This window comes from Chionomys nivalis, chromosome 20 (genome assembly GCF_950005125.1).
Source record: "Chionomys nivalis chromosome 20, mChiNiv1.1, whole genome shotgun sequence".
In the NCBI taxonomy this organism is placed as follows: Eukaryota; Metazoa; Chordata; class Mammalia; order Rodentia; family Cricetidae; genus Chionomys; species Chionomys nivalis.
Window position 1 is genome coordinate 893,360 of NC_080105.1, and position 21,470 is coordinate 914,829.

The following is a 21,470-nucleotide window of genomic DNA, read 5'->3' on the forward strand; positions in this document are numbered from 1 at the left end:
TTCCTTTGTTTCAGGGAAGACTCATGGAACTCAGGAAAATGCTATGCTCATGATTTTAGTTTATCATAGAGAAGATACACTAAGAGCTTGGGAAAAGGACAAAGGGAAAGTTCTGTGAGGTCCTCACAGTGAACAACCCTTCTAAACACTGATGTGCAAACATGTGGACCTCACCTTGGTATTGAGTTTCTACTAATACTTTCTTACATGGCTTTATTTTTTTTTCTTTTTGGCCTCAAAGCTGAACTTAATCTCTAGCCTTCCTCACTAAAGAATCATGCTATTACCACCAAATCCTCAAATTTCTAATCATATAATGAGGTTTGTTTGGTGCCTACCATAAATCTATTGTGAATATAAACTCAGGCAAGAGCCAGATGGCCCATGAGTTACTAAGACACTTAAGGATTTTGCAGCTTTCTTCCAGGAATGCAGGGCAGAAATCAGACAAGTTATCTAATATATATCAAGAGCCTGGTCTCATCCCTCTCAGTCCCTCCTACCTTCTTTTAGATTTTCACATCACTTAATTACCCAGGCACATGTGCCATGGATATTGTTAAACCCCTTGACACACTGAGATTCATGTTTTAAAATACTATAGAATTGTTTTGCTTATTCCCATGTGATTTGAACTTCTTATTTTTCGTGAAATACTCAAAACCCCTGAGAGAGGGGAAAACATTAACTCACCATTTATTATAGAGAAATGCCTTCATATACATAAGATATGAATCTCATTGGTGTCCTTCATGTAGCTGGTGGTCTTTAAACAACTTTTTTCCAAAGATCTTCTTCAGAGCCAGCATCACCTCTTTGTTCCTAAGGGTATAGATCAGGGGGTTCAGCACTGGGGTGACTGCACTATAGATGATGGCCACCACCCGGTCCTCACTCATGGCTGAGGCTGTGGCAGGGCGGATGTATGTGAAGCCAACAGGTCCATAGAAAAGACAAACCACCATAAAGTGGGAGGTGCATGTGGACAGAGCCTTTCGTAGTGCTCTGCAGGACTGGTTCTTGAAAAGAAGAAAGGCAATGATGTAGAAATAGGAGAGGAGTGTAAGGAGGAAGGCGCCCATGGATATGCTGCCCGTAACAACAGAAAGGAGCCTCTGATTGAGCACTGTGTTGCCACAGGCCACTTCTAAGAGGGGCTTGACATCACAGAAGAAGTGACTGAGTTTGTGAGAGTGGCAAAAGTTCAAGTGAGCAGTCATGACAGAATGCATCAGAGCATAGAAGAAGCTGGTGATCCAGGCCATAGCTGCTAACAGGATGCACAGCTGGGGATTCATGATAGCAGTGTAGCGGAGTGGGCTGCAGATAGCCACGAAACGGTCGAAGGCCATCACAGCCAGCAAGATGGCCTCCGTGCTTCCCAGAAAGTGGAAGAAGTGCAGCTGGGCGATGCAGCCGAGGAAAGATATGTTTCTGTGCCTGGAAAGGAGGTTGATGAGAACCTTGGGGAGAGTCACCGAAGAGTAACAAATATCCAGGCAGGAAAGGTTTCCTAGAAAGAAGTACATAGGATAGTGGAGTCTTCTCTCCAAAGTGATGATCATTAATATCACTCCATTTCCAGCCAAATTCAGCAAGTAAATGGTTAAGAACATCATAAAAAAGATGGGCTGCAGCTCGTGGGCACTGGTCAGACCAAGCAAGAGGAACCCATTTCCCGAAGTGGCATTCTCCATCACTAAGGGAAAATATACGGAAAGCAATGTGTTGTATTTTCTTAATTTAAACTATTACTCTTAGGGACTAAGTGAAAATCAAGCTGACTATGGAGGAACCTAGGGTGAGCTGCTGTGAAGAGCATTTGGGAGTCAGGGCTCATTTACTTACACCAAAGTTAGAAATCAGTATATATGATAACTTCCAAACCTGTAAAATTGTTTCTGACTAATAAGAGAAGCATGTTAGGACTAAACCAGATATAGATAAGGACACTTTTTGCAGGATCTAACCATAACCTTCCACACAGCATTAGAATCAAGGTTTAGACCTGTTGAAGCACAAAGACTAAGAGAGTAATTGTTTATCTTCTGATTTAGGTTCTGATAATCCTACAGACACAGCCTAGTGGGAATTTCCCCCACTTCTCCTGAAACTCAAACACTGACAAGGGATGTCTACATCCTCCCTGACCACCTAAATCTTCAGTGAGATAAAAGGAAGATTGTGAGTTTGAGGCCAATCTGGGCTACAATGTGAGACCATGTTTCAAAAGAGGGAGGGAGAAAGAAATAGAAAGGGACCAGGTGACAGGAATTATAGGTAGGAGAGGAAGGGGGAGCACACAAACCTCAAATATCATGTAAGGAAAAGTAAGGCAATCTGTATCATAGGATTGCAGCACAACCACAGGGCTCTGAGCGTAGCTCAGAAAACCTTTAAATACTGAGCAATTCCAGCAGTTTCACAACACCCCATCTTCAATGAGATTATCTTGAGAGAAGGGGAGGTAGCAGGAGGAAGACAAAGTACAACATGAACACTGACACTGACGGTGAAGGGAAGGGCAGAGTAGTTTAAGAACAAGGGAAACTACCATTTGAGAAAGAAAACAACCGCACAGGCTCAACAGAATGTGGAGCCCTTGGACAGAGTTGAGGCATTGAGGAAAGAGTATGGCCCACTTTCCACTACCACCCACGGGAAGAGTCTCTGATAATTAGTGCCCAGAAAATCAGAATACAATACAAACTCCTAGTAAGTAGCTTTAAACTCTAAAAGAATGGTAGTCAAATATACAATCAGATGTCCTAACATGCCTTTCTATACAATTGATTAAATAACCAGCCATAAAGTATCTGAGGATATGAAGAGCTGAACAACACAGCTTCCACATTCATTTAACACATGTAAAACACTGAACTGAAAAATAAAATAAGTCATGATATCACTAGGGCACACTGAACATTTACTAAGTCAAGCATAGACTGAGTCTTTTTTAGAGTTCGGAGGGTTTTTTGTTTATTTTGTTTGTTTTTATTTCAGAAAGCTGAACTATTCAAATAGTTTTTTGAAACTTGAACCTGAAGAAAATAAGGCATAAATAATAAAAATAGCATGAATTTTACAATAAAAATGTATAGCAGAAAAATCAACAAAGATAAAACTTATTTTAAAAGACTGTGAAAACTAATGCCATAAGATATGTTACCAACTTAAAAGACAGTCTAACCTGTTTGCAGTCTAACCTGTTTGCAGATGTGATCAATGTTAAGAAAATAGAAAACAAATCAATCAAGTATCAACAAACACAGTGCCATGTAAAAAAAAAAAGAATTTACAGCCACAGCTGCGCTGTAGTCCTTCAAAACTTTAGCTTTTTCCTCAGGAAAATGAATGCTCAGCCTAGATATGGGGAGGGGGCCTTGGTCCTGCCTCTAAGTGATGTGTCAGGCTTTGTTGACTCCCCATGAAGAGCCTTGCCCTTTCTGGAGAGTGCAAGGCAGGGTGTGGGGGGAAGGGTGGGGTGGGGGAAAGGGTGAGTGGGATGGGGAGGAAGTGGGACCTGGGATGGCTGCGTGGAATGAGAAAAGACTGTGTTAAAAGTAAATAAATAAATGAAAATGTAAAATATATTCATGTAAAATCTTACACATTGTTTATAGAATATTCATTTATTAAAACCAGGAATTCAGAGTAGAAAAGAAGTCCTTCAATCAGTGAATAGCAAAGTGAATTTTATATGCCAGAGAAAACAATTCTGCAACAACAGGAATGAACAAACTGGATGCAGTGCCTCATATTTGCCATCCCAGCACTTGAGAGACTGACGCAGGAAGGAGACTTGCCATAAGTCCCAGTCCAGTGTGGGCTGCATAATAAAACCCTGTCTTTGAAAAACCAAAACAATTGCAAAAAAGAAATGAAAAATTCAATGAAATCCCCATGAATCTGCTTAAGCCTCTCCCAAGAGGTTTTACACTCAGGCTTTGTGCTTATGTAGCATACTTTTAAGTAGGTATTATCTAGAAACTGAGAACAGATACGTAGTTCCCAGCTTGGTAGAATGTGGTGTATGAAGTGGCAGATGTGTAGCCATGAACATAAAAAGAATACGGACTGGTCCCCGTGGTGAAGACACTATTCTGTATTTTCGGTGCAGTGCTAGCTGTGGGGACACACAATGAGATTATGGAGGAGTAGACACAAACACAGAATGGATGAGTGCAAGGAAAGATGGTTGATCACTGGATAGATGAACTGCAGCAGCTCAATAACCTGGCTGTAATCCTCTGTTACAATTTGTTACCTCTTGAAGAATGGAGTACGGGAACACAGCATTTCTGCGTTATTTAAAGTCATAACTGCATGTTACAAAGATTACCGTTAGGACTGTAGTTTGACATCAAAGTATTTACAAACAAATTGTATTTTTGAAAATACTTAAATAGGAATTTGTCACGGTGAAATTTTGTACTATTTAAATGAAGACAAATTTTCAATTCTGCCAGAATTGAATTTTTAATCAAATGTACAATTATTAAACTTCACTTGTACATGTCTCTCAACAAGTTGAAAATTATATACCATACCATTATGTTCACGTGACCATTTTAAACACAAGTAAATGAAGATTCCATTAAATACCCAAAACTATGATGAAATTATTACATTTGTAAAAGGAAATAGCATGTAGAATTTAGATACATATTGTATATGAATATGCTCAAAAATAAATCTTAACTACCAGATAAACTAATAAAATATAAGTATGTACATCTGTACATATATGCATACAGATGCACACATAGGGACATACATTCTGAATTTCAGGATGATTTGCTGATTGACAAAAAATTAAGATTCAGTACAAGGTGATCAAGGTGCTGATATTTCTCACTGAATTTTCTTTGTGGGTAGTCAGTCACTCTGAACATACCAGAAGAAACCATTAACCATCGTGATATCAGGAGAAAGGCCTGGAAGGCCAATGGACAAAAAAAATTATTAACCATCGTGATCTTTGGGGAATGGCCTGGAGGGCCAGTGGACAAGTGTATAGGGAATGCATGCCTCTTAGAACATTTTTTTATTTTGTTAAATATTAAAAATTATTCAAAATATAAATAAAAGCAATTGTTTATAAACAGGAAGGGGAAATTGTACCTGACTAGAATGGTAAGATAGAAAAGTGGGCTGAGGATACACAAGTTTTAGCTCACTTATTCCATTCGAGAACAGTGAGATTTGAAGTGAGTCATGGTCTATATTTTGCAATCTATGAAATAGAGATTATTTCTGCATACCTCTTTCTCTCAAGAGCAACAAACCAAAAGGCATAAAGTAGAAATTTCACAAATTCTACAGTCAGTTATTCTTATAAGTATAGATTCATTGTTGTCTCCTTCATCACAAAGTAATATCATTGGAGATTTTCTTAATTATAATACATTCTTTCGAATTTTTGTAATTCCTCCACCATACAAAATTAAATTAGTAAATCTTTTTAGCCACTAATTGCTGTCATAAGTGACTATTGGAATAAACAATGTTCTTAATGTATTTAGTACTAAATATAAAATACATATGGAGACTTAGAATGATATTATTTCCATTCATGTCAAACTCTCTGTGGTGACCTAGGCGACCCTGCACCACCGTCCCCTCTCTACTTGTCTGCTCTTGAACTTCTTGTCTCAACCTCCAAGTCTGCACCAGTTCTCCACTGGCGTGAATATTCTTACATCTGCATGTAATACATTCTTAAATCTGCATGGATAATTCCCTCATTTCCTCCAGGTCTTCATCTTAAACTGTGTTTTTACAACTACCTCGTGTGAACACATATACACATACACAAATTGTTACCCTTCCCTGATCTGTTGGTATCAATAGAATGTTTCTTAACAACTTCAACTTAAATGCAAGTTCTAGAAAGAAACAAAACTGTCCTCTCTTTCTTCACTACTGTAACCCTAGCATCCAAAACAATATCTATCATTTTACCTGTCCTCTGTGCATTTACCGGGTTAACTAATGGCTTAATATTACATACTCAGTGTTCGCTGACAAACCTCATGAGGTCATATTTTCCTTTTATAACAGTTTGTATCTACACTTTATCAACAAGATTCCCCTAACTGTGGTGCTAAACTTAACATCAGAGTTTGTGAAAACAACACACCAGAACATGAGAGATTTGTGTCCTGGATTCAGTAAATGGCTTTAGCAAGTGGGGGGGACAGATGTTTCGGAATTTTCTTGTCTGGCATGGCATGTCTGTATTAGTCAGCATCAGAAGCAGTATGAAAATTTCAACACAGACAGCAAGGAGATGCCTGCCATGAACACATATATAAGAGAAGTGTTCTAAATATAAATGTTGATGGTGGGGAATTTCAAGAATTATGAACAGAGCAGAGGACATACTAACTGACCTATGTGTGTAGCATGATTAATAAAAGCCCAGAGACAAATTTTGGGGTTCAGACTGCAGATCAGAAAAGCAAAGCAGACAAGCCACTAGAGAGCTCTTACCTCTATGAAATCTTCAGACTTAAAAAGTAAGTTCCAGTCTCCTCCTGTCTTATATTCCTCTCCAGTGCTGGGATTAAAGGCATGCACCACTATTGCGTAGCCTCCATGACTAACTAGTGTGGCTTCGGAATTAAAGCTGTGTGATACCACTGCCTGACCTATGTGACTGACTAGTGTGGCTGTTTTGTTCTCTGGTCTTCAGGCAAGCTTTACTTATTAAAATACAAATGAAATATCACTACACACATGGTCAAGGACTTGGGTTTATACACATGAAATAATGTAAAAAGTATATCCTACTATAGTTCACAAATTATTTTAATTTTTTTTCCTGAAATAGAACTACCCCTCTTCCATTGAAAACACTCCTACAGATTTATGTGCTTATTTAGCACCAAATACAGCCTAACTTGTTAACAACACTGAAATACAACCTGCTTTTCTGAAGTGCACTGATATTAACAGAAACTAAGAGATTAATCCTCTAAGTCTTTTCTCTCACCCTTCCCTTATCTCCTTTCTCGTCATTACATGCACACATATGCCCAATTCTACCACGAGATGCACTAAAGTCACACATATATTTACAACATATTATATGTTTGATCATACAACCTACCCTTCCCCTGGCACATGTGCATGCCAAAAAAATTATAAACAAATTAGGAAAATAAAAGACTTCCAGATAGTGACTTGTAAGGTGAATCTACTCAGTTTATGCTATAATTTTCACAAACTGTAGCCAACTCTAGTCCCAGGTTACCCCTACTCACCCAATGCTGTGGTCTAAACTTCCTTTTCTCAGAAATAAAATGGTTCTAATAGTCCATGTGAAGGCACACTGCCCATAAGCCAATATCTCAGGAAGTAGAAGATCAAAAGTTCAAAGAGTTCACCTGGGCTACATAGCGATTTTCAGACAAGCTTTGGCTATATGACAAAAGGAAGGGAGTGAGGGGAGAAGGGGGAGAGAGAGGGGGAGGGAAAGAGGGAGAAATAGAAAGAGGAGGGAAGCAAAAGAAAATTTCTGCCAATATTACATGTGCCCGTTAGTCTAAGCTACTCTTCACACTTTAGAGTGGAAATGAGAACTTATCTATAAATGCAGCATTACTCTCAGCACACTCTCTTTATTCTGACAGCAGAAATCAGGGTGAATCCTCTCATACTTCCCCAGCAGTGTCTTGGGCATTCATATCTTGGGGTCCTCTCTCCAAGGATTCATTCTGTCCAAATTTCTTTTCCCATAAGTATTAATTTACTCCTTTTCCTTTTGTTCCAGTCAAACAGTTTCATGGTTGTTAAAAATAAAAATTTGGTAAAATGCTTTGCCAATTATGAAAGAGAAAAGAGTGGTAATAATATCAAAGATGAGGTGGTACCATCACATTCCTTGAGAAATCTAACAATTGGTGAATGCAAAAAGTCATGAAATGGGAGGCAGAGGCAGGCGGATCTCTGTGAGTTCGAGACCAGCCTGATCTACAAGAGCTAGTTCCAGGATAGGCTCCAAAACCACAGAGAAACCCTGTCTCGAACCCCCCCCCCCAAAAAAGTCATGAAACTTAGAGTACTATGCTGCAAATTAAAATGATGGTCTTTAAACTGAGTTCTTCATTTGATCATTTTCCATCAGACACAGAAGACTGAGCAACCTAAGTGTTTGGCTAACTTCCCTGTGAGGACTAGTATTTATATAGACACTTGGGAAAAGTGGCAAGTGGGCCTATTGAAACACTGAAAGCCTTCTAATAAATTCATTTTGAATTGACATTATGATTAATATCATTTCTGACTGTAAGTGTGTAGTAATATATTTTGTGTCAATTTATCAAACATCACTAAAATCAACTTTAGATTCATCAGAATTTATGTTTATATTTTTGTGTATTTTTTATCTTTTGTCATTTTTTCATTGATTTTTATTGAGCTCTCCATTTTGCTCTGCTCCCCTCCCTGCCTCTCCTCTCCCCTTAAACCCTCCCCCCAAATCCCCATGCTCCCAATTTACTCAGGAGAATTTGTCTTTTTCTACTTCCCATGTAGATTAGATCTATGTATGTCTCTCTTAGTTGTCTAAGTTCTCTGAGATTGTGATTTGTGGACTGTTTTTTTTTTTTTGCTTTATTTTTAAAAACAACTTATGAGTGAGTGCATGTGATTATTGTCTTTCTGTGTCTGGGTTACTTCACTCAAAATGAGTTTTCTAGCTCCGTTCATTTTCCTGCAAAATTCAAGATGTCATTATTTTTTTCTGCTGTGTAGTACTCCGTTGTGTAAATGTACCACATTTTCCTTATCCATTCTTTGGTTGAGGGACATTTAGGTTGTTTCTAGGTTCTGGCTATGACAAACAATGCTGCTATGAACATAGTTGAGCACATACCCTTGTGGCACAATTGAGCATCCTTCATATACATACCCAAAAGCAGTTGAATCAAAGACCTCAACATAAAGCCAGCCATATTGAACCTTATAGGAGAGAAAGTGGGAAGTACTCTTGAACGCATTGGCACAGGAGACCACTTCCTGAATACAACCCCAGCAGCACAGACACTGAGAAACAATAAATGGGACCTCCTAAAACTGAAAATCTTCTGTAAAGCAAAGCACACAGTCAACAAGACAAAATGGCAGCCTACAATATTTTTGTTTTAATGCCATCTTTGTTTTCTCTACCTTCCAGAACTGTTTCTCCTGCAGTTCAGTCAAGCTTGCCAACTGTGTTAATGAATCTGTATACAAGTCAGTTTCTTGTATCTGCATTGACTATGGGGATTCTTACTGGGATCACCAGTGCAAAGGGAGGACTTTAGAGCCTATAAAAAACTCCGGGGCTTCTCATGGTGACCAAAAGGTTGGACTGCAAGACCTCTTTGAAGATTCCCCACCAGAGTACCAATGAACACGCTAGAGGAACAGAGGCCCCCTTTCCAGTGCATTTACTGATCAGATTGCAGACCTTCCATCTTAAAATTATGTTCTGCAGAATTGAACACTGTGCCATGGATTTGACAATGTTTCCTTTTTTCTGTTAGCCAAAGCCATGCATAGGACTTTCTTGCTTAAATATTTTCTTTGTCTGGTGCATGATGTGAGAGGTTTCAGAATTCTTCTCTCTTCTCCTGCATGTTCTCTCTCTCTCTCTCTCTTCTCTCTCTCTCTCTCTCTCTCTCTCTCTCTCTCTCTCTCTCTCTTTTCCTCCCTACCTCCTTCTTTCCCTCTTCATCTCACATAATGCACTGTGGTATTTTGTAGTGACCATGATGATACTTGGATAAGAGGTGATTTCCAGGGGTTTGAGGAAAAATCAAAATTTCAATTGTGGTAAATAAGGTCACCTTAAAGGGATTATAAACAGAGCATTGCTAGAAACAATGTTTTTTTTCTAAACATAATAGATTCTTCCTGGACTGCTGCCAAACTAGATAGTTGCTTTGAAAGCCAGTCAGATTTTTATAGTTCCATGTGGCAGCAATAAGCCTCACATCTTCATCAACATTGGTTTTGAGTAGCAGTACCAATGCAGCAGCTCACAAACATCTATAACTCCAGTTGCAGAGGATTAAAACCCTCTTCAGTCTCCACAGGCACTAGACATTTACATGATGCACAGACTATGCCCAAGTGGGCTGGTATCTTACAGGTTATTGGCTGCAGGAGCAGAGAAGCACATGCTCCTCTCACCTGGCTGTGGTGTCCACATTCTATGGAACACTCATGGTCTTGTACATTGTGCCCTCTGCTGTCCATTCCCAGGTCCTCTCCAACGTTGTTGCCCTGCTCTACACAGTGGTCACTCAAATCTTCAACCCTGTCATCTATACCTTGAGGAACCAGGAAGTGCATCAGGCACTAAACAGGTTTCTCTACTGCAAAACAAGTGAAATGTGACCTAAGGGGGATAGTGAAGATTTTCTATTGGACTTTAAATGCCTTGATTGAAAAGCTTCCTGGATTATGCCCAAGGGAACAATAACAGTTAGTTCAACAATTTTCAAATTGGTTTAAAAGACTATGTGAACTACTATGAATTGTTTATTGAAGACACCATAAAGAGTGCACCAATTAAATCATTACTCAGTACAGACATGTACTAAATTGTCACACTGTAGCCTGTTAATATATAGAGCACTGCTATTAATGATTAATGAAATGAAAACTATGGAAACAAAACACCAATACAGAAAAAAACTAGAACAATGCTCATTTCTTATTATTATAGTGTGAAATTAAAAGGTCCTTTTCTATTGTGTGTATTTGGGTTTGAGCATGTAGACTTGATGATGAAATTTGCAATTTACTTTCCCCCAAAAAATGCTACATCTTACTTTACACATATCATGTGTGTGTATGCATACATATGGCAGCAATAATAAATTATTTTGAAAAGAAACTTGGGATGTATTCTTTAATAAAAGAGAATAAAGTGATATCCTTTCTCAACCTCCTTCTGTTGACCTAGATTATTGCCAGCCTCACCAATTTCCTGACCTCTTACTTGTGATTTAACTTCTGTGAACTCTACAGCTCCCTCTAACATGATTTGTCAGTGGCATCCAGTTTCAACTGAAGGAAGGCTATTAGAGAAAAACAGAAATACTTAAAATCACTTGATCTTCTGAACAAGAGAGACTGTAAGGCCTATAAGGATATCAGGGAGCTGTTGTTACTAAACCCCTAGTAGAAATTCTAAAATTATGAGATGACTGTGGTAATTGCGATGCATAGTCATACTTCAGGAAAATGAGTGTAAGAAGACAAAAACTAGAGAACACAACATGTGTTATTTCCAACAGATTGTTGTGTTTATTACTTCTCTTGTTGCTGGGACAAACCACCTGACAGAAGCAATTTAAGGACAAAGTTTCATTTTGTTCATGCTATGAAGAATACAGTACATGGGGATGTGGAAGGGCTGGCAGCAGGAGGATGGGGTGGCAGGTCGCATTGCATCTGTAGTCAGCAGTGAAGAGTGACAGTAAAGTAGGTTTTCTTCTTTTGCTCCTTGTAATCAGTCCAGGACCATCCTATGGAACAGATGGTGGCACCCACATTCAGGATGGATCTTCTCTCCTCTGTGAATTCTCTCTAGAGACATCCTCACAGACATGCCTAAATATGTGTGTTCCAGGTGATTCCAAATCCAGTCAAGTTAACACTGAAGATTAGCCATAGCAATTATGTAATTCTCCCATGAGCTACAATGTTAACTGATTCATTTTGCATATGTAGTAGTGATGTGGGGTGTGATTCTTCCTGAGTGACGATCCTTAATCCTGAGACTTTTCCACATTCAGGATCTTTCTCAATGAACTCTTAACATCCTTATTTCTCAGACTATAAATGAAGGGATTCAGGGTGGGAGTTACCAGGGTATACATGACAGCAGCAACCACCGCCCGGGATGAGTGAGAACTAGATGGAGCTTCAAGTATGTGGCAAAAACTGCTGTAGAAGAGGAAGACCATAGAGAGGTGGGAACTGCATGTGACCAGGGCTTTCCTTTTCCCCTGTGCTGATGGCACCCTAGCCACAGCAAAGAAAATACAACCATAAGAACCCATAATGCAGAGAAGTGCACTAAGATGCTAGCCAAAGTCATCATCAGGGTTTCATTGAGGTGTGTATTAGAGCAAGAAAGCTGTAAGAGAGGACCAAAATTACAGAAAAAATGAGGAATCTCTTGGTTGTTATGAAAGGATAGCTGGGGAGCAACAATGTATGGACCAGAGACACACAATGAGCCAGACACCCAGAGGCCAGAACCCCACATCTGCAAGACGTCATTAGGAGTGGGTAGTGCAGTGGGTGGCAGATAGCAGCATATCGGTCAACAGCCATGACTGCCAGAAGTAGGTTATCCATGTCTGCAAAAACAGCAAAGAAGTACAACTGAGTCAGATATCCAGAGAATGAGATCGATCCATCTCCAGTTCACAAAACCTCCAGCATTTTTGGGGTTGTAGTAGTAATGAAACAAAGATCCACAAAGGAGAGCTGACTGAGGAAGAAATACATAGAGGTGTGGAGGTGATCATTGGCACCAATAGCTAACAGAAGTAGCAAGTTCTCCAGGAGGCCCAGCAAGTAGAGAGCTAGGAAGATTCTAAAGAGGGGCAGCCATTTCTCTCGGTCTCTGGAAACTCCTAAAAGGACAAAGCCTGGAGCCTGACTGCAGTTCACTCAGAGTCTTGTGTTTCAAGAAGAAATTGGTGTGAAAACAATTCACTCACTGCAGGCAAGAATAGGCGTCAATCCAGACCTGGTCCCTTGACAATGTGTTTCCTTCACAGCACCAATTGAACAATGGAAACTAGAATAGCAAAGGGAGGGACACAACTTAGAGTTCATTAAAAAATAGCTCCCTAGAAAGATATAAAGATAATTTGTTGATGGGCAGTGGCTTCCTGGAATTCTCTAGGCGAAAGCTATCCTATTTAAACTTTGTCTTACATGACTGAATACTTTCCTTTGTGTCTTTTTAATTATGATTCCTTTAAAGGCAGAGGTTGCATCTTAGTACTTAGTGCTTTACACACGGTGGGATTTCAATAAATTCTCCTGCCCATCCACAGAGTCATCACTCTGTTTGCAGCTCCAGCTGACTAGGGAGAGTACTGCTGTTTTCCTGAGTGACTTCCTGTGACCATTGTTGCCTCATCTAAGGTGTTGTTCACAGTGCTGCTAAGACAGTTTCTTCACAAAACAAAAGCATATAGCTTATTTGCTTACAAATGGTTACCAGGGTAACTATAATTTTTATGAGACTGTATAAGTAAGTCTTTGTATGACTTCTAAGGCTCTAAGTATTTTTGATTTGGGGATATCTTATCAATTCTATCGGCAACAGTCACAACTCTTTGTACCTATTTTCTGTCTTGATCAGTTTCTGTTGCTACCATAATGTTACAAATTAAGTAACAAAAAAGATTTATTTTGAATCACAGGTGAAGTTAAAGATAGGAGAACCCATTTTGGTGGAGTCTGAGAGAACAGACAGCAACACACCAAGATGTGGTAAGTGTTTGTGTGAGGGGGGCGGGAAGAGAGAGAAAGAGACACCAAGATGTGGGAAGTGGGGGGAGGCGGAAAGAGAGAGAAAGAGAGATTTCTGGATGCTCTTCTTAAGACACTAGTGTCCAATCATTGTGTTTGCCTAATCCAAAAGACAGCCAAAAGCTTTATCACAGTAAGACTTAGTTTCCACCCTCTCAGTTCCTCACTGAGCTTTTATGTGACTCTGAGAGAGAACATGTGGCTTCAACCCTTAGAGCTCATCCTTACGATCTCAGTGTCTTTCCTGGAATGTCTCCTTATGCTTCTTTGATTGGCAGATCTACCTTGAACCTCCACAAATTACCACAATTGTGATATGGAGGAAGTGACCATGTATATTTTATTTGGATATTTAGGTTAGTAATTGTCTTCTTCACAAGAAAATGAGGTATGTTATGATAGAGCAGAGAAGAATCTGATTTTCCTCTTCAAAGTGCTTGTCATAAAAGAAACAAATATCAATAAATGGATAAATTGACCAACAGAAATTAGAAGCAGAAGGAGGCACTCCACTGTCCTCTTTTGTGGTTCATTTTATTTTACTGTTTCATGAAAGAAACACCTTTCCTCCAGGCATTGTGCTGCTACCATGACTTGAAAGCATCGGTGCATCTTTCTCCTCCATTCCTTCATATCTAAACAGTGTTATAACATTGTTCTCCACAGAGGCCTCAACAACCCCCGAAAGGGAGCGCAGGCACCTCCAGCTTGTGCTGCAGGGTCACCTGTGTTCTTCTCGGCCCCGCCCTACCCCCCGGCATTTGCCCTTTTGTCCGCAGGTCATCGGACTACCAGGCATCCATGTTTTGGTGTTGAGGAGTCCATCTGGAAGGGAACAGTTCCTGCCCCTACACTGAGGAAATACACCCAGAAAGTTAGTCATAGCAAAGACTGGACCAAGACACAAGGCCTCTCCTGGCTCCATTTGAAGGAAGAGATGGGCAGGCGCCAATGCAAGAATTCCTCCAACAACCTGAAAGGCAACATGACATCACCAGAATCCATGAATCCCGAAATAAGAAGAATTGTACACCCTATTCCAGATTAATTAGAAGAATTCGACTCAAAAGTGAATTATATGAAAATAATAGAGGACCTTAAACAGGAGGTGAAAAACTGCCATAATCAATTAGAGATTACAAATAAAAAGGTAGAGGAAATGAATAAATCTCTCAAAGATACCCAAGAAAACCAAGAGAAACTAGAAAAAGTAATCAAACAGGTAAGGGAAACGGTTCAAGACTTGAAGAATGAAGTGGAAGTAATAAAGAAAACACAAACCAAGTAAAGGACGGAGATGGAAAATTTGGATAAACGAACAAGAACTACAGAGACAAGTACTACCAATAGATTACAAGAGATAGAAGAAAGAATCTCAGACACTAAAGATACCATAGAGAAAATAAACACACTGATCAAAGAAAACAGCAAAACCAACAAATTCTCAGGAATTTCTCATTCAGGAAATCTGGGACACAATAAAAAGACCAAACCTAAGAATTTATAGGGATAGAAGAAGGAGAAGAAGTACAATTAATGGTCAAGAAAATATATTTAATAAAATTATAGAAGAAACGTTTCCCGACCTTAAGAAAGATATTCCTTTGAAGGTCCAAGAAGCATACAGAACACCGAATAGACTGGATCAAAAAAAAATTTCCTCATCATATAATAATCAAAACACAAAACATACAGAATAAAGAAAGAATATTAAGAGCTGCAAAGGAAAAAGTTCAAGTTACCTCTAAAGGTAAACCTATCAGACTTACACCTGGCTTCTCTATGGAAACCATGAAAGCCAGAAGGTCATGGATAGATGTACTGCAGAAACTAAGAGACCATGGATGCAAGCCCAGACTACTATACCCAGCCAAGCTTTCATTCACCATAAATGGAGAAAACAAAATTTTCCAGGATAAAAACAAATTTAAACAATACATAGCCACAAATCCAGCCTTACAGAAAGTAATTTAAGGAAAATCACAAGCCAAGGAGTCCAACAATGTCCACAATAACTCAGACATCTAATGGCCCTTCACCAGCACAACTTGAAGAGGGAAACACACAAACTCTACACCAAAAAAAAAAACAAAGAAAGAAAGAAAAAATGACTGGAGTTAACAACCACTGGTCATTAATATCACTTAAGATCAATGGACTCAACTCACCTATAAAGAGGCACAGGCTAAGAGATTGGATATGAAAACAGGATCCAACATTCTGCTGTTTACAAGAAACACACCTCAACCACAAAGACAGACATCTACTCAGAGTAAAGGGTTGGGAAAAGGTTTATCAAGCAAACAGACCTAAGAAACAAGCAGGTGTGGCCATACTAATTTCTAACAAAGATGACTTCAAACTAAAATCAATCAGAAGAGGCGGAGAGGGACATTTTTTACTCATAACAGGAACAATTCATCAGGATGAAGTCTCAATCCTGAATATCTATGCCCCTAATATAAAAGCACCCACTTATGTAAAAGAAACATGACTAAAACTCAAGGCAGTCATCAAACCACACACAATAATAGTAGGAGATTTTAACACTCCTCTCTCACCAATGGACAGGTCAATCAGACAGAAACCACACAGAGAAATAAGAGGATTAAAGGAGGTAATGAATCAAATGGACTTAACAGACATCTATAGAACATTCCACCCAAATAGGAAAGAATATACCTTCTTCTCTGCAGCTCATGGAACCTTCTCGAAAATTGACCCCATACTCGGTAACAAAGCAAACTAACACAGTTACCAAAAAATATTTGTAATCACCTGTGTCTTATCAGATCACCATGGATTAAAGTTAGAATTCAACAATAATGCTATCCCCAGAAAGCCTATGAACTCATGGAAACTGGACAGTCAACTAATGAACCACACCTGGATCAAGGAAGAAATAAAGAAAGAAATTAAAGTTTTTCTTGAATTCAATGAAAACAAAGACTCAACATACTCAAACCTATGGGACACTATGAAAGCAGTGCTAAGAGGAAAGTTCATAGCATTAAGTGCCAACTTAAAGAAAACGGAGAAAGCACACATTGGAGACTTAATAGCCCACCTGAAAGCTCTAGAAAAAAAAGAAGCAGTCTCACCTAGGAGAAGTAGAAGACTGGAAATAATCAAACTGAGGGCTGAAATCAACAAAATAGAAACACAGAAAACAATCCAAAGAATCAATGAAGCAAAAAGCTGGTTCTTGGAGAAAATCAATAGGATTGATAAACCCCTATCCAAACTAATCAAACGGCGGAGAGGGAATACACAAATTAACAAGATCAGAAACAAAAAGAGAGACATAACCACAGACACAGAGGAAATTCAGAGAATCATTAGATCTTACCACAAAAGTCTGTATGCCCCAAAATTGGAAAATGTAAAAGAAATGGACGCTTTTTTAGATAAGTACCATATACCAAAGTTAAACCAGGACCAGGTGAACAATCTAAATAGACCTGTTAGGTACGAAGAATTAGAAGTTGTTATAAAAAACCTCCCTACCAAAAAGAGCCCAGGTCCAGATGGCTTCAATGCAGATTTCTACCAGAACTTCCAAGAAGACCTAACACCTATACTCCTTAATGTATTTAACAATATAGAAACAGAGAAGTCATTGCCAAATTCCTTTTATGAAGCTGCAGTAACTCTGATACAAAAACCACACAAAGACACAACCAAGAAAGAGAACTACAGGCCAATCTCACTCATGAACATCGATGCGAAAATCCTCAATAAAATACTGGCAAACCGAATCCAAGAACACATTAGAAAAATTATCCATTATGATCAAGTAGGCTTCATACTAGAGATGCAGGGCTGGTTCAACATACAAAAATCTATCAATGTAATCCATCATATAAACAAACTGAAAGAAAAAACCATATGATCATTTCATTAGATGCTGAAAAAGCATTTGACAAAATTCAACATCCCTTTATGATAAAGGTCTTAGAGAGATTAGGGAAACAAGGGTCGTACCTAAGTATAATAAAAGCTATTTATAGCAAGTCGACTGCTAACATCAAATTAAATGGAGAGAAACTCAAAGCTATTCCACTAAAATCAGGAACACGACAAGGCTGTCCACTCTCTCCATACCTCTTCAATATAGTGCTTGAAATTCTAGCCATAGCAATAAGACAACATAAGGGGATCAAAGGGATTCAAATTGGAAAGGAAGAAGTTAAACTTTCATTATTTGCAAATAATATGATAGTGTACATAAGCGACCCCAAAAACTCCAGCAAAGAACTCCTACAGCTGATAAACACCTTTAGTAGCATGGAAGGATACAAGATCAACTCCAAAAAATCAGTTGCCCTCCTATACACAAAGGATAAAGAAGCAGAGAGGGAAATCAGAGAAGCATCACCCTTCACGATAGCCACAAATAGCATAAAATATCTTGGGGTAACTCTAACCAAGGAAGTGAAGGATCTATTTGACAAGAACTTTAAGTCTTTGAAGAAAGAAATTGAGGAGGATACCAGATAATGGAAGGATCTCCCTTGCTCTTGGATTGGGAGGATCAACATAGTAAACATGGCAATTCTACCAAGGGCAATTTATAGATTCAATGCAATTCCCATTTAAATCCCATCAAAATTCTTCACAGATCTTGAGAGGACATTAATCAACTTGATATGGAAAACCAAAAACCCAAGATAGCCAAAACAATCTTATACAATAAAGGATCGTCTGGAGGCATTCTCATCCCTGACTTCAAACTCTATTACAGAGCTTCAGTATTGCAAACAGCTTGGTATTGGCAAAAAGCAGAGAAGTCGATCAATGGAACTGAGTAGAAGACCCAGATTTTAACCCACAAACATATGAACACCTGATTTTTGATAAAGGAGCTAAAAGTATTCAATGGAAAAAAGAGAGCATCTTCAACAAATGGTGCTGGCAAAACTGGTTGTCAACATGTAGAAGAATGAAAATAGATCCATATCTATCACCATGCACAAAACTTAAGTCCAAATGGATTAAAGACCTCAATATCAGTCTGAACACACTGAAACTGATAGAAGAAAAAGTGGGAAGTACTCTACAACATATGGGTACAGGAGATCACTTCCTACATATAACCCAAGCAGCACAGACATTAAGGGCATCATTGAATTAATGGGACCTCTTGAAACTGAGAAGCTTCTGTAAAGCAAAGGACACAGTCACTAAGACAAAAAGGCAACCCACTGACTGGGAGAAGATCTTCACCAACCCTGCAACAGACAAAGTTCTGATCTCCAAAATATATAAAGAACTCAAGAAAGTAGACTTTAAAATGCTAATTAACCCAATTTAAAATGGGGCACTGAACTGAACAGAAAATTATCAACAGAAGAAATTCAAATGGCCAAAAGACTCTTAAGATCATGCTCAACCTCCTTAGTGATAAGGGAAATGCAAATTAAAACAGCTTTGAGATACCATCTTACACCTGTCAGAATGGCTAAAATAAAAAACACCAATGGTAGCCTTTGCTGGAGAGGCTGTGGAGTAAGGGGCACATTCATCCATTGCTGGTGGGATACAAACTTGTGCAACCACTTTGGAAATCAGTGTGGTGATTTCTCAGGAAATTTAGGATCAACCTACCCCAAGATCCAATAATACCACTCTTGGGAATATACCCAAGAGATGCCCTATCATACAACAAAAGTACATGCTCAACTATGTTCATAGCAGCATTGTTTGTAATAGCCAAAACCTGGAAACAACCTAGATGCCCTTCAATGGAAGAATGGATGAAGAAAGTGTGGAATATATACATATTAGAGTATTACTCAGCAGTAAAAAACAATGACTTCTCGAATTTTGCATGCAAATGGATGGAAATAGAAAACACTATCCTGAGTGAGGTATCCCAGACCCAAAAAGAGGAACATGGGATGTACTCACTCATAATTGGTTTCTAGCCATAAATAAAGGACATTGAGCATATAATTTGTGATCCTAGAGAAGCTAAATAAGAAAGTGAACCCAAAGAAAATCGTATAGTCATCCGCCAGGATAGGGGAGTAGACAAGATTGCAGGGCAAAAACTGGGAACTTGCGGGTGAGGTGGCATGGGGCTAAGGGGAAATGGGGTGAGAAACGTGAGAAGGGGAGAATGGGAGGAGCTTGGGGGATTGGGATGGTTGGGATATAGGAAGGGTGGATACGGGAGCAGCGAAGTATATAGCCTAACTAAGCGAGCCATCTTAGGGTTGGCAAGAGACTTGACTCTAGAGGGGCTCGCAGGTGTCCAGGGAGATGTGCCCAGCTGGTACCTTGGGTAACTGAGGAAAGGGAACCTGAAATGACCCTATCCTATACTGTTGAATATCTTACATATCACCTTAGAACCTTCATCTGGCGTTGGATCGAGATAGAGACAGAGACTCAATTTGGTCTCTTAAGGTCCAAATGAGGAGTAGAAGGAGGGAGAACATGAGCAAGGAAGTCAGGACCACGAGGCGTGCACCCACCCACTGTGACAGTGGAACTGATCTATTGGGAGCCCACCAAGGCCAGATGGACTGGGACTGAATATGCATGGGTTGAAACTGGACTTTCTGAACATGGCGGACAGTGAAGGCTGATGAAAAGCCAAGGACAATGGCACTAGGTTTCGATCCTAATACATGAACTGGCTTTGTGGGAGCTTAGCCTGTTTGGATGCTCACCTTCCTGGACCTAGACAGAAGTGGGAGGACCTTGGTATTCCCGCAGGGCCGGGAATTTGGACTGCTCTTCAGTATAGAGAGGGAGGGGGAATGGAGTGGGGGGAGGAGAAAAGGAGTGGGGATAGAGGGAGGGGAGTGAGGGGAGGGGGCAATATGTGGGAGGAGGGGGAGGAAAATGGGAAACGGGAAGCAGGTTGAAATTTTATTTAAAAAAGAATAAAAATAGGGCTGGAGAGATGGCTCAGTGGTTAAGAGCATTGCCTGCTCTTCCAAAGGTCATGAGTTCGGTTCCCAGCAACCACATGGTGGCTCACAACCATCTGTAGTGAGGTCTGGTGCCCTCTTCTGGTCTGCGGACACATACACAGACAGAATATTGTATACATAATAAATAAATATTAAAAATAAAGAATAAAAATAAATAAATAATAAAAAAAGAGTTTGGTTTTGATACATTCTTTCCAAATAATAGAGGGACTCATGTTGACTGATCAAGTAATTACAGTCATAGTTCGCATGATTACTCTAGCCACCAGATTTTAGAAATAGTCATGAAAAAGAAAACATTGTTCTCCACAAAATTTTCCTCGTTGCTGCCCCTTGCTCACCTTTTCTTTTCTTACCTTAACTGGATATTTTCTCATCAACTCACTCAAAGCTTATTCCATCAACAGTACAGCTGACTACACTCATTGTACTCTGATTAATATAACTCAAGCTGCAGAATTATATACTTTCTATTTTTGCCTCAATTTTCTTTTGCTCAAATAATAGGAAAAATCTTTCCTATTAATTACATGTTCTCTACTGTGCCTGGTTACCAGGAACTCCTACTGTGCCTCTGCCTACCTGTTCCACCCCTGGCAAGGCAGCATTGTTCTGGCTGGAAACCCATAGTTTCACTAACTGTCATTCCTGACATCATGCATTCTTGTTATCTCTCACCTGATACAAGACTATGTTATAATTTTATCTTCTTCCCCACCATTAAACTACTATTTAATACTTTACCTTTTATTATCCTATCTCTTCTTAAATATATAGACAAAGGTGACCTGGTGCTTAGGTTGACATTGTCTGAAGGGATTTTCCAATTTCTGTGATATATAAATTTTCTCTCTTCAGCTAAATTGTGAATGAATACATGCCTATTGTAAGGAGTGTTACTGGTCTTCAGAATAAAATGTCAGTCTGGAAGTTGTCTCCATATGACCTTGTCATGGAGAATCAGAATAAGAA

At 39.2% G+C, this 21,470-nt stretch overlaps 1 protein-coding gene and 1 pseudogene across 1 annotated transcript; both read right to left on the minus strand.

The window, feature by feature from the left end:
• Positions 1-737: 737 nt before the first annotated feature.
• Positions 738-1,697, minus strand: LOC130863025 (olfactory receptor 12D3). Its single transcript, XM_057752904.1, has one exon. The coding sequence runs from the start codon at positions 1,695-1,697 to the stop codon at positions 738-740; it is 960 nt and encodes a 319-aa protein (XP_057608887.1).
• Positions 1,698-11,768: 10,071 nt separating this feature from the next.
• LOC130863113 (olfactory receptor 1361-like) lies at positions 11,769-21,126 on the minus strand (annotated as a pseudogene).
• Positions 21,127-21,470: the final 344 nt, after the last annotated feature.